The 14,647-nt window shown below is 46.3% G+C and overlaps 1 protein-coding gene across 1 annotated transcript in view; it reads right to left on the bottom strand.

The window, feature by feature from the left end:
- Nucleotides 1–1,706: 1,706 nt before the first annotated feature.
- LOC309569244 (uncharacterized protein) overlaps nt 1,707–14,647 on the bottom strand; it is a gene marked incomplete at both ends in the record, with an annotated part of 32,209 nt that continues 19,268 nt past the window's right edge. The window contains 2 exons of the mRNA XM_082274996.1: nt 1,707–1,847; nt 13,746–14,270. Coding sequence (XP_082131122.1) covers nt 1,707–1,847; nt 13,746–14,270 — 666 coding nt within the window. The remainder of the gene's footprint in view (nt 1,848–13,745; nt 14,271–14,647) is intronic.

Here is a 14,647-nt window from a genome sequence, read left to right as displayed (position 1 = left end):
CAATGCAGGGTGACCAGCGCCCCCCCATCCAATGCAGGGTGACCAGCGCCCCCATCCAATGCAGGGTGACCAGCGCCCCCATCCAATGCAGGGTGACCAGCGCCCCCCCATCCAATGCAGAGTGACCAGTGCATGGGGATTAGAACGCCGCCTGAATACAAAAAACCAAGTTCTTCTGCTTACCCGGCAGGGAGGCTGTCATACGAAGTCCCGCCTCCTACCTACGATAAATGTCACCAGTGTTCTGTCTATCATAGGTAGGAGGCGGGACATTGTATGACAGCCTCCTCACCAAGTAAGCAGAAGAACTTGGCTTTTAGTAATCCAGCAGCGCTCTAATTCCCTTCCCCTCCGGAGGCAGCCCAAGCGGGAACTATGGTGCCCCCCTGCTCCAGTTCACGGTGCACCATGGAGGTCTGGTCACCCTAGGGTGGCAGCCAGGCTAGTAGGGAAACCAGCGGCTGTGGCTGCGCCCCCTAAGCAGCAGTGCGCTCTAGGCGGCTGCCTAGTTCGCCTAGCGGGAGCACCAGCCCTGCAAGGAGCCGAGTCTTCACCTCCTCATTAATACTGGGAGGTCTATACCAAACTCCAATGATAATCTTTGCATTACGCACACCCATGTACATTTCACCCATACTGCTTCAGACTCAGCACACTCTCCATCAAATAGGTCCTCTTTCACACTCACTTTGAGTATACTTCTCACAGAGACAGACACCACCACCCCCCCTCCGTTTTGCCGTCTTTCCAAAAGGGAGCATAGCCAGTAATTATTGCTCTGACTCCTTTAGCCATGTGCAATTTGATTTGCATTTTTCAACACAGCAGTTAGGATTCACCTGGTAAATGTGAAGAGAAAAAAAAAAAAGTGGCTAGAGCTCCCTCTACTGGACAGAAATATTTAAAAAAATGTTTTGCCAAGAAAAAAGAAACTATAGAAGAAAAAAAAGCACGAAATATTACCTTCCAACCCTGTATGTGAACATGTACATCATGAACACACTTTGTCCCCGTAGGTCTAAGATATGTACACAGTTATAGGATTTCTCTTGCCACATTACATTTCACTACAGATCACATGATCTGTAACCATGCTGTTGGCTGCAGATGTGAGCCTCAAATTATGAGCAGGTAGTGACTTTACTGACCCTTCGACCAGGAACAAAAGGAACCGACTCCACGCCGCTTCTTCCTGAACAGAGCCGAGGAAGAAGCTGCTGACTGTTAATGAAGTGGAACCGCGGCTCAAAAGTTTTCTTTTGAATTTGGACGGAGTGATGAAAGGATCAAACTCCCGATGATTTTCTATTGGTGAGGAAAGGAAAGCGATTAGGCTCTGTTCACACATTCACATCTCGGATCGTGGGCAGAATCGGCGCGATACAGTCTCCGACAGTCTCCTGCAGCAGGTCTGCAGTCTCCGACAGTCTCCCGCAGCAGGTCTGCAGTCTCTGTCAGACTGCAGACCTGCTACGGAGTGGCTGCAGTCTGAGTGTTTTTCTGTATGATAGAATGTTATGTGTGGCCATTTGGGGGTGTCAGGGACCACATTCGAGGCCCCCTATATCAAGAAAGTTAACAACCATAGATGTAAGCTCATTGGTTGGAGAAGAAAGTACTCAGATGGACTTACAGGTCAGAAGAAGAGCTGTGTGATCAGTTTAGAGTCACCCTCCTTGCTATGTACAAAAGTAATAGGGGGGGGGTCACAATTCTACGCATGTCACAGATTTTGCCAGGTAATTATTCCTAGATTTCTTTTTTGGAATGTATTCAGCAATTTGGATGGAGTTACCAAATATATTACTGGAGCCCCTGAATGCTTCAACCACTTCCACCAGCATTACCTAGAGAAGCCACACCTCAGACAGAAGTAATCAATTTCCACATTTATTTCATTATGAGGGTACAGCAGACAGGTAAACAGAAGCTGCTAAGGCCATTCAGTTCATCCCGGGATCATCTTTAGCTCTGTGGGCAGAAAAAATGTAATGAATACAGAAAAGGAGCCTTAAAATCTCCGATAAGATGACATAAAAAGTCTGAACATATGGGACCTGGAGTCATTCAAATCACAATAATTCAATACAACTTGAGCCAGAGAGGGGGGAATAATACTTCTATTACAGAGAATGGAAGGGAGGTAGAAGAAACAGGACACCAGAGAGGGGGTATAATACCTCTTCTATTACAGGGAATGGAGGGGAGGTAGGAGACACAGGACACCAGAGAGGGGGTATAATACCTCTTCTATTACAGGGAATGGAGGGGAGGTAGGAGACACAGGACACCAGAAAGGGGGTATTAATACCTCTTCTATTACAGGGAATGGAGGGGAGGTAGGAGACACAGGACACCGGAGAGGGGGGTATAATACCTCTTCTATTACAGGGAATGGAGGGGAGGTAGGAGACACAGGACACCGGAGAGGGGGATATAATACCTCTTCTATTACAGGGAATGGAGGGGAGGTAGGAGACACAGGACACCGGAGAGGGGGGTATAATACCTCTTCTATTACAGGGAATGGAGGGGAGGTAGGAGACACAGGACACTGGAGAGGGGGATATAATACCTCTTCTATTACAGGGAATGGAGGGGAGGTAGAAGAAACAGGACACCAGAGAGGGGGGTATAATATACCTCTTCTTTTACAGGGAATGGAGGGGAGGCAGGAGACACCGGACACTGGAGAGGGGGGTAGAATACCTCTTCTATTACAGAGAATGGGAGGGGAGGTAGGAGAGAGGGGTAGAATTCCTCTTCTATTACAGGGAACATTTATCTGGATTTGGGATCTGTTGGAAATCTGACCGGGTTATCTTTCCACACATTCGCCTATGTTATGGTGGATAGCTGTAAATCAGCCCAATCACCATAGCACACACAAAAATAAACTAGTGCATTTTCCACCACATACCATAATGCACTTTAGGGCGGGCTGTACGGCAGGGTGGGCTTGTAGTTGTTAGTCTATTGGGGTAATACATAGTATCAAACTTTCACCATAACTCAGTTCTGAAACAGAAGCCCAACTCCAGGCACATTTTTTCTATTTTGTTTTGGATGGGGCAGGGTAGGGATAGATCCTCTGTCAAGTTTTTATATCTGTGTCCTCACCGGGCACAAATTGTTTTTTGTCTTCCCGTAAAATCCTTTTCTTTGATGTTCATTGATGGACACATTTCCAGAATCTTCTTAACCATTGGGTTATGCTGCCCCCTACAGGAGTAGGACACTAGGCAGGAAGAAGCTTTACTATGCCTATGGGGCAGTCCCAGGGGGTATACTCCCACTTCCTGCTATAGGCATTCAGTTTTGTTGCAAGCAGTGTCAGAAGAAAAATAACCCAACTCAATAGAGGGGTGGGTGCTGTGTCCATTAATGAACATCAGAGAAAAGGATTTTACGTTAGACAAAAATGTGATTTTCTCTTTCGTTCATTGGCGGACACAGCTCCATATCTTCCTAACCATTGGGATGTTCCAAAGCAGTGTTAAACATGAAGGAAAAAAACACAGCAGAAAAAACACCCAAAAAAAATTCCCAAAGGCTAAACCTAGCCAACCAGGTAAGATGGAGCTCAACCAGGAACAACTAGAGCTCACCTGAAAACAATACACCCTCAAAGAGGACCAGGTCGCCAGAACAGCGGCCTGCAAAACCTTGCGGCCAAAAGCAGCATCCGCAGATGCCAAAACATCCACTTTAGAACATTTTGGGAAAGTGTGCAGACGACCATGTGGCCACCGTCCAAACCTGCATCACTGATGCCGGATGAAAGGAGACCCAAGAGGCACTAAGCGCCCGAGTAAAAATGTGCCTTAACAGGGAAAAAGAGGAACTTAATTGAAAAGGCCTGCACCACCATCCAAACTCTTTTTGGGGTCTATTTGGAAGTACAAATAGTGAGTCTGATTTCCTAAACGACTCGATAGCCACTAGGTACACCCTGATCGCCCGGACCACATCCACAGAATGCAAAGCAATCTCCTCAGAATGTTTAGGCTTAGGACTCAGGGAAGGCAACACCATGTCTTCATGCAGATGGAAACCAAAACCAACCTTAGGAAGGAATGACTGACAGGGGCAAAGCACCACTTTATGTCTATGAACCACTAGGCAAGGTGAACAACAAGACAATGCTGCCAGCTCGGACACACTGTGTCCAGAAGTAATTGCCACCAAGAAGGCCACCTTCTGGGACAATGAAAGCTGCGGAATTCTCACAAATATTTTCAGAAGGTGGTTTCTGGAAAACCGACAGCACCAAAATTGAGGTCCCGCGGAGGCAACGGAAACCGCACTGGAGGAGCCAAGTGGCGAACCCCCGGAATAAAGGTGCGAACCAAAGAATGCGTGGCCAAAGGACGTTGAAAGAAAACCGACAAGGCCGAAACCTGGCCCTTGATGGTACTGAAGGCCAGATGCTGCTCAACACCTCGGTGGAGGAAAGCCAAACTCCGAGCCACCAAAAAGGAGCAGAGGTGAACGCCAAGAGATTCACACCATGCAAATTCCAAATGTGATTGTAAATCTTCCTAGAGGTAGATTTGCTAGCTTTTAGCAGTGTGGGAATCACCGATTCAGACAACCGTCTATCCTTCAGCACCTGGCTTTCGACAGCCAAGCCATTAAAGCCAGCGACTGTAAAGCCAGATGGAAGATTGGCCCTTGGGCCAACAGATCTTCTCTGAAAGGAAGTCTCGAAGAGCATCGGCAACCGACTGTATCAGATCTGCATACCTGGTGAGGTCAGTCTGGAGCCACTAGGATGGCCGGAATCCCCTCTGCCACGATCCTTTGCAAGAGTCTTGGCAGAAGTTTTCAGAGAGGGAAAGGCATCTCTCAGAGAATACTGGCCCCAAGGAGCCACCAATGCATCTGTGGGATTGGCCAGGGGATCCTGAGACCGTTCCACAAACCTCTGCACCCTCCTGTCGAGATAGGAGGCCAACCAGTCCACCTCGGGAGTTCCCCACTGGAGACACAACTAATGAAAGCCCTCCAGATGAAGTGACCATTCTCCCTGTTCCAATGCCAGATGGCAGAGATAATTCCACCCCTTGAATATGCACAGCAGAGAGGGCTAGAACAAAGCATTCTGCCCACCTTAGAATTGCAGCTACTTCCCAAGCCACCAGGACACTGCGGTGATTGACAAAAGCCATGGCCTTGTCTGATTGTGGTGACCACCGTCCAGTACAGGGGGGAAGGAACGATTTTTCCCTTTCGAAGCGCCGGAGACGGAAGCCACCAAATCAGGGACCCTGTCGTCCCCCGGCTCAACATGATCAGATTGTCTAGAGCAAGGGTCTTCAAACTATGGCCCTCCAGTTGTTCAGGAACTACAATTCCTATCATGCCTAGTCATGTCTGTGAATGTCAGAGTTTTACAATGCCTCATGGGATGTGTAGTTCTGCAGCAGCTGGGGGGACATAGTTTGAGGATCCCTGGTCTAAAGACTGTGGATTCTTGTCCCAGCTAGCAAGAATCTCCCTTTGCAGAGGTCTCATGAGGAACTGTGCAAACTGAAACGCCTCAAAAAAGGTAGAGACCCTCAGGTTCAGCACCGCATGCACTGCTGGACAACAGGAGCCGAATTGCATCCTGCAGCTTTCAGGGCTTGTCCCATGGGAGAAAAACCCTGGCTGAGGCGCAATCCAGAGGGAGACCCAGATAATCCAACTTGGTGGATGGAACCAGAGCAAATTCCTGGAAATTCAATTTCCAACGGAACTCCTGCAGAGTACGCACAGTATTCCCTAGGTTGTCCGTCAGAGCAGTCAGACTCTGCTCACAGATGATCGTCCAGGTACTCCAGTACAGCAATCCCCCACTGGCACAACAATGCCAACACTGGGGCCAACACTTTATGAAGTCCCGAGGAGCAGAGGCAAGACCAAAGGGTAATGCTATGAATTGATAATGCCCAGGGCAAGCGGAGGAAGCGCGGATGACCGACATATTGGAATATGAAGGTAAGCGTCCTTGATATATATAGGAGGCCAGAAGATCCCCTTGATGTAGGGATGCCACTACTGTACGAATGGACTCCATTCGGAACTTATGTACCCGCACAAAGTGGTCCGAGTTTTGAGGTCCAGGATTGGACGTACCATGTCTTCCTTCCTGGGAACTGTAAACAGGTTTGAAGAAAACCCTGGAAACCCGAGAGTCCACCACAGGTGGGACTGTCCACCTATTCAACAGAGACTCCTCAAAGAGATATCGTCTAGCGAAACGCTTAGGACAACCCCACTGCCTCACGACAATTTTGTCAAAGTAGGCGGGAAAAGGGAATACCTTTGCTGCTTTTGGAGGAGCTGCGGGTACCAAAAGGGGACCGGCACCTCCAATGCAACAGCAGAAGCTGCATCCTCCATTTTTAAAGCTACCTGCACCGATACAATCAGTGCATCAACCAGCGCCTTTTCATGTGTGGCTGTAGTAGAATATCCTCCCTATCAGAGCACTCGAAGTGCGTGGACGCAAACCCAGTAGGGTCGCTACATACTAAGCTCACCCAGAAACATTATAATCAGGGGAGGCCGCCAACTGAGATCCCACAAGAGAACGCCAGCCAAGGATTCACAAATGGACCAACCATGAGACCCCGCAAAAAACAAGAGGGTCGCCCTCTGAGCCCTCCATAGAGGACATAACAAGACATCGCCCCCTTAAAAGGGAGGGCCGCCCGCCGTGATGCGGACGCGCAGGCAGGGTACACTCGCCCACACAATAATGGTGGCAAGACTGTCACTAAAAAAAGAAGCACCCCCACAGCACCACCCGGATCAAGAGAGGTGCCAAGCTGACCATATGGCCCAGTGGGCCGCAAGCCGTAGCCTAAATTTTTGTGGAGGCCCAGCTGCAATTGCAGAGATCTTCAGTCTGGCAGATGCCCGAAGGGAGAGTCGGGGGCTTCAGCTAGACTCAACAGGGAAGCCCAACTCAGGCACATGGCCTAGTAGGCCGCAGCCTACATTTTTTAGGGCACCCAACCGCCAGGACACGAACCCCAGCAGAGCCGACCACCCAGGGCAGCAGAGGGGGAAGGCGAATGCCAGTGGCTTCAGCCAACCTCACAGGGGCTGCCTCACATAGGTTCAGGTCAGCAGTCCGGTCAGCCACCGGGACAGCCGACAAGTAGGCCGCAAAGAAGCGGCCTAAATTTTTGGCCGGATCCGGCTTCGTGAGGAGCGTACCTGCGGATGGAAAAACATCAGCTCCCTCAACCCAACAACCCCTGCAGGGAGCCCCGAGGACATCCCTGCCCTAGTCACCAAGCCCCAGGATGGCAGAGAACCCTGCTCAACCCCCCATTGCGCACCATGGAAAACCCGGTCAGCAGCAGCAACTCCAACCAGCCCCCCTGAAGAGCATGTGGCAACAGCCAGCTCATAACCACACCCAGGTGGGGGGGGGGAGAATAGGGGGGCCGAAAGACCCACAGTGACCAAAACTTAGAGGGGCTTGGGGGGGGGGGGAACCCAGGGGTCTGACCGTCCCAGGAAGGGGCCCAGCTTTTTCCTGCCTAGCGTCCTACTCCTGTGGGGGGCAGCATAACCCAAGGGTTAAGAAGATTCTGGAGCGGTGTCAGTCAATGAACGAAAGAGAAATTTATTTTTGTTTCCTCCTAGGACAGGAATGGACAAAATTTGTATAACAAGGGTACAAAGCAAAAACGCATTTCCTGGCACAGTTAGACAATATCCATGGATTGAAACTCTACTTCTTCAAATCATAAGACAAGCTATTTATCAATCATTATTTCCCGGAGTGCCAGGGATTTTTTTTGGTTAGCCATTTCTTGTATAGGTGTCACAGGGACAGGAAGTGAAGGAAAAATTTTAAACAATGGTGTCACAGAATACAGAATCAAGACCGGGCTTTTTCTGGCACTTTTGTTTTTGTTTTTAAATCAATCAGTATTTATTCCTAGAAAATTACTTAGAACCCCCAAACATACGTTTTTTTATCAGACACCCTAAAAAGGAAGAAAATGGGAATTGTTGCAATTTTTTTATGCGACACGATATTTGCCCAGTGATTTTTCATACGCAATATTTTTGGAAAAAATACACATTAATGAAAAAAAAAAACAAAATATATACCCCAATTGTTTTGTAAAGTGTTAAAGATGAGGTTACGCCGAGTAAATAGATACCCAACAAGTCACGCTTTAAAATTGCGCACACTTGTAGAGAGGTGACAAACGTTGGTACTTAAAAATCACCAACGTTCGCGGTGATACTTTGTGTGTGGTGCGAATACCGTTTACATATGAGTGCGCGACTTATGTATGCGTTCACTAAGCACGAAGGAATAGGGGGGCGCTTTTTTTTTTTTTTTTTTTTTTTATCTTTAAACTTTTTTTTTTTTTTCTTACACTGTCCCTTTATTTTTTTTGTTATCACTTTTATTCCTACTACAAAGAATGTAAATATCCCTTGTAATAGAAAGGATGATCGGTCCTCTTTATGGAGAGATCTGGGGTAAAAAAAATAAATAATCTCTCCTTTACTGTTAAAAGCAAAAGATCAAAAAATAATTTTTGTTTAAAAAAAAAAAAAAAAAAATGTTTACTTCTAGTCTGGACTGGAAGTGACGTCATGAGGTCACTCCAGTCCTTGGAGGCAATCAAAGAAGATCTAGTCTTTTATCGCTTCTGTGCCTGCACTGTTGGGAGTGTTTCTTGGGCACACTGGTAAAAACGGTAAGCCCCAAAAAACACTAGCAAGCCGCGGGAGGGGGGGGGGGGGGGGGGGGTGTGTGATGGGAGTCCCCCACCCCGCCACTTATGAAAGCATTCTAGCATCTCATTAGAAAGCCAAATAATGGGCGTTAGTGCTGCGCTACCCTTAGAGTGCTAAGTAAATGGTACCTTGATTAACCACTTGCCGACCGCCGCACGACTATCTACGTCGGCGGTCAGCCCCTCACAGGCAAACTAACGTAGGGCTACATTGCTTGCTTGTGAGGGTCTAGGGAGCAAGCGCGCGCCGCCGGAGGCACGCTCCCGCGTGGTCACGGACCCCCCCGCGCGTGTGACCAGCGGACCCGATGTCCGCCGGTCACTCGGCGATCGGCGGGGGAGAGTGAGAATGTCAGGCAGCTTGTGTAAACAAGCCACCTGTCATTCTCCTCGCTGTAAAGACACTGATCACACGGATCTACTATGTAGATCCGTTGATCAGTGTCCTTACAGCTCAAGCCACAGCCAATCACAGTAGAAAGCACGCCCCTAGGGACACACACAGCCCCTCCCTCCCAAATAAAGTTAACCCCTTCACTACCAGTGTATTTTTACAGTAACAGTGCATATATATAGCACTGATTGCTGTAGTAATGTCACTGGTAACCCCAAAAGTGTCAAAAATGTCAGTCAAGGGTCCGATCTGTCCGCAGCAATGTCGCAGTACCGCAAAAAAAAAAACGCAGATCGCCGCCATTACGCGTTAAAAAAAAAAACAACAAAAATCTTTCCCTTTGTTAGTAAACGCGATAACTTTTGCGCAAACCAATCAAAATACGCTTTTTGTGATTTTTTTTACCAAACATAGGTAGCATAAAACAAATTGGCCGAAAATGTTAAAAAATTTTGATTTTTACATTTTTTTTGGGGGGGAATTTCATATAAAAAAAATGTGAAAAATATTGCTATTTTTGCAAAATTTACGCTCTTTTTTTGTTTATAGCGTGTGGTCAAAAAAAATCGCACAGGTGATCAAATACCACCAAAAGAAAGCTCTGTTTGTGGGAAAAAAAGGACGCCAAATTCGTTTAGGTACAGCGTCGCACGACCGCGCAATTGTCCGTTAAAGTCACGCAGTGCCGAATCGCAAAATACCCCCTGGTCGGAATGGGGGTAAAATCTTCCGCGGCTTAAGTGGTTAATAAAGTGCAAAGCACATGGAAATTTATGTAGCGCTGCCAAAGTAGTGAATAAAATATGGTACCTTAATCAATACAGTGCAAAATCACATAGAAATATTGGATAGCCATCATCCTGACAAAGTGCAAAAAAACACATCTACAAAGTGCACTGTGCAATAGTGTAATCTCCAATATATAAATACATATATAGAAGAGTATAATCAAAGAACAAATCGGAAAAATCAGGTTTGTACAAATAAGGAAGAAGTCATGTGATTGGGATGTAACGCGTAGGGCGTAAGCAGAGGTTACCGGTAGTGATGTGGATATCGTTATAAGCAGGACACTCGTGAGCAGTCACCGGATGCTTTTAACTTATTTGTACACACCTGATTTTGCTGATGTGTGTGTGTAAAATCAAAGAACAAAATATGTATGTATGTATGTATGTATGTATGTATGTATGTATATATATGAGATTACACTATTGCACTCTATGTCATGATAATGGCTATCAAATATTTCTATGTGACGGCCTATTTTTGGTACTTCTTGTTTACAAGTTAAAATCAGTATTTTTAGCTAGAGAATTACTTTGAACCCTAAACACACACACACACATATACATACATACATATACACACACACACACATATACACATACATAATGTATATATACACATACATATATACATACACGTATATACACACACACATACACACATATACAGTTGTGTTCAAAATTATTCAACCCCCCAATGCTGTAAAGGGTTTTAGGGAATTTAGTGAACATTTGTAATTGTATTCAGAATGAAATCCTACAAGGACTTTTTAAAGAACCATATGCAACTAAAATGACATCAATTGGTTTTGTAATACAGTAGTAAATTATTATATTGTGAATTCTTCATTGACACAATTATTCAACCCCTTAAAGGTCTACCACTCTGAAGAACAGAGGTTCATTGAAGTGTTTTCAATCAGGTATTGTGGATGTGTCAGGGAGCAGCAATAAACCCAATTAAGCACCAATTAGGCAGCTTTAAAATGACTGTGATACTCAGCTCCTTCTAGACATTTACTGGTGTGGTTACAAACATGGTGAAGTCAAGAGAATGGTCCAGGAAGACAAGAGAAGAGGTGATTACTCTTCACAGGAAGGGCAATGGCTATAAGAAGATTGCAAAGATGTTAAACATACCAAGAGACACCATAGGAAGCATCATTCACAAATTCAAGGCAAAGGGCACTGTTGAAACGCTACCTGGTCGTGGCAGAAAGAAGATGCTGACTTCGACTGCTGTGCGCTACCTGAAGCGTAGAGTGGAGAAAAGTCCCAGTGTGACTGCTGAGGAACTGAGAAAAGATTTGTCAGATGTGGGTACTGAAGTTTCTGCTCAGACAATACGGCGCACACTGCGTAATGAAGGCCTCCATGCCAGAACTCCCAGGCGCACCCCCTTGCTGTCTCCAAAGAATAAGAAGAGTCGACTGCAGTATGCCAAAAGTCATGTGGACAAACCAGAGAAGTTTTGGGATAGTGTTCTGTGGACTGATGAAACAAAATTAGAACTGTTTGGGCCCATGGATCAACGCTGTTTGGAGGAAGAAAAGAATACCTTGCCTACTGTGAAGCATGGCGGGGGGTCAATCATGCTTTGGGGCCGTTTTGCTTCTGCAGGTACAGGGAAGCTTCAGCGTGTGCAAGGTACCATGAATTCTCTTCAGTACCAGGAGATATTGGATGACAATGTGATGCAGTCCGTCACAAACCTAAGGCTTGGGAGACGTTGGACCTTTCAATAGGACAATGATCCCAAGCATACCTCCAAGTCCACTAGAACATGGTTACAGATTAAAGGCTGGAACATTTTGGAGCGGCCATCACAGTCACCAGACTTAAATCTGATTGAGAACCTCTGGTGGGACTTAAAGAAAGCAGTTGCAGTGCACAAGCCTAAGAATTCGCCTGAACTGGAGGCTTTTGCCCATGAAGAATGGGTGAAGATACCCGTAGATCGCTGCAAGACACTTGTGTCAAGCTATGCTTCACGTTTAAAAGCTGTTATAACTGTAAAAGGATGTTGTACTAAGTACTAAGATTAAATGCCACTTGGGGGTTGAATAAAACTGATAATGATGTGAGCACAGAAAAGACATTTGTGGTTATTTCATTATAAATGTTATATTTGTCTGACCTACACCGGCCTCTTTGATTTCATTGTAAGCAGGATGACTGAATGATCAAAATCAATGTCAAACTGGCCAAAACAATCAATTTCAGTGAGGGATGAATAATTTTGAACACAACTGTATACACACACACACACACACACACACACACACACGATATATATATATATTTTTTTAGCAGACTCTGGAGAATAAAATGGCGGTCGTTGCAATATTTTTTGTCACACGGTATTTGCGCAGCGGTCTTTCATCTGGATTGTAGGTAGCGCTTGCCATGCTGATGTAGTGCCGGCTCCCAGGCAGGGATGTCATCCAACACATGAGACTGCTGCCCATTGCCGTGTCCCTCCCTGCACCATGAGAGCCTGTCTTGTCATTTCCCTTATTTATGACTTGGTTCTTGAATGCTCCATCGCTTTGGCTTTACATTCATGCCTGTGAGAGAGTGGGATGTATAAGGTCGAATTGATGTGGATCATTAAGCGTGTCTGACCCCCTATAATCAAGGGGTCCAGTGGCTCTGGTGAGCGGTACCTTTACATTTCACTGTGCGATCGTGTGGAGGTGAAGGCTGTTCTGAGAATCACTCCTATCAAGTCTATGTTTCTAATATTGGCTGTTTGTTTAACCCAATTGATTTGGACATTAGAGACAATTTTTTTGCACGATTATTTGCACATTGAAATTCAACTGTGATTTTTATTTAAATGTTGAGCGCTACATTTTTTCACTTTTTCATTTAATACATCGGAGACCCGATCAAAGCCGAATCCAGCTTTGTTCAGGGGTCCAACCAGCCGGTGGACGTGCCTGCTGGTTGCTCGGGCCTCCCGGTGGGACGGGAGACCCAGGCACAGCCTAAAGAATGGTTAGGGTTAGGGTTGCCCTATTGCCGGTACAGACACAGGAGAGGGTTTTGACTCAGGAAAAGGGTCATGGACCCACTTCAAAAGGTCAGGAGGTGTGGTCTCAGAGGTCAAATGTCACAGCTCCCCCTACTGCTGGACACAGCTCTGGTGGTGCTGGCAGGCACTTTGCGCCCGCGTGCTCCACCTAGTGTTGGACCCAGGAAGTAGGCGTGGAAACAGGAGGTGGCGCTAAAGAACGGTACCGGGGTGATGCCTGCAGCTGCAGATCATTAGGTGGTTAAGGTACCATATTTTATTTACCACTTTGGCAGCTCTACATACATTTCCATGTGTTTTGCACTTTATTAATCAAGGTACCATATTTTACTGAGCACTTTAAGGGCAGCGCAACACTAACACCCATTATTTATATTATAACAGCTGAGGAGAAGCGTTAAAGTGTGAGCAGTCCCTACTGGATGTTTATTTTATGATCTATTCATTCACAGACACTCTTTATATGCACACTGATAGCCAGCCGCTGGCTGGAAAAAAACATGGTTATGGCTGATCGCTTAGCCATAACCCCGGTAAACCATATAGAGATTATAGAGATTATATATATATATATATATATATATATATACACACACACACACACACATATTCACATATTGCGGTCAGCAAGTGGAGAACTATTCCCTGCACCATCCAAAACCAATAAAACCATTTTTGGTTGAAGTAGTGTGGAAGACAAATACACTGAACTGACTGCACAAGTGAACAACAAAATGACCCTCAACAGCAAAGTGGTTGAAACTTACGGAATGTTCCGCCACACGAGCCTTCTTCCTTCTCAGCTTCTCAATGTCCATTTTGAGTCCAAATTTCCTTTTGATGACAGAAGACTCCATCATATTGAAGTCACTGTTCTCCTCGGAGGTCAGACTGGCTGCAAACACGGAAGGAGCAGAATTGGCCACTCTTGAATTTACACCAATGAGGACGAAGTGCCCGGATGTAGGACCGGCTGCCTCAGCCATGATGCCGGAGTCCATGGAAAGGTGGGACTGGGAGGTGGCACTCTGACACAATGGGACTTTATCTGGTGAAGGGTCTGCGGTGGCTCGAGGTCGGAAACTGACGTCTCTAATCTCACATGAGGCGAGGCTGCAGTCATCCCATGTGTTCTGTGGCTCCTGTGAAGACCCCGAGCTGCATTCCATGTGGACATGGCCATCCTTAGCGCCAGGGATAGTGGAGTCGGTTTCACTCAGAAAGGGATCGTGGGTGCTGCTATCAGATTGTGCCGACGTCTCTTCAGAGTCCCCATCGTATGGGTCCCGGAACTACAACAGAAGGTGTGCATGTCATCCAGCAGGACACAGACTTCAAATGCCTTAAAGAAGGGATCCGCAAACTACAGCCAACCCAGCTGTTGCGGAACTACACATCCCATGAGGCATTGTAAAAGTCTGACATGCACAGACATGACTAGGCATGATGGGAATTGTAGTTCCTGAACAACTGGAGGGCCGTAGTTTGAAGACCCCTGCGGCTTAAAAGGGATTTCATCACTTTGCCCATTCAAGTTCTCTTGAAGGCACCTACCCACTAGGGATAGACCGATATGGTTTTTTAAGGGCCGATACCGATATTTTGGTCACAACCTATCGGTATCGGCCGATATTTTGTACATTTAAAGTTTTGACAAATAAAGAATTTT

The sequence above is a fragment of the Pelophylax lessonae genome (genome assembly GCF_965119305.1).
Source record: "Pelophylax lessonae genome assembly, chromosome: 13".
Lineage (NCBI taxonomy): Eukaryota > Metazoa > Chordata > Amphibia > Anura > Ranidae > Pelophylax > Pelophylax lessonae.
The sequence above is the reverse complement of the archived record's forward strand: the minus strand, read 5'-3'. Positions and strand labels throughout refer to the sequence as shown.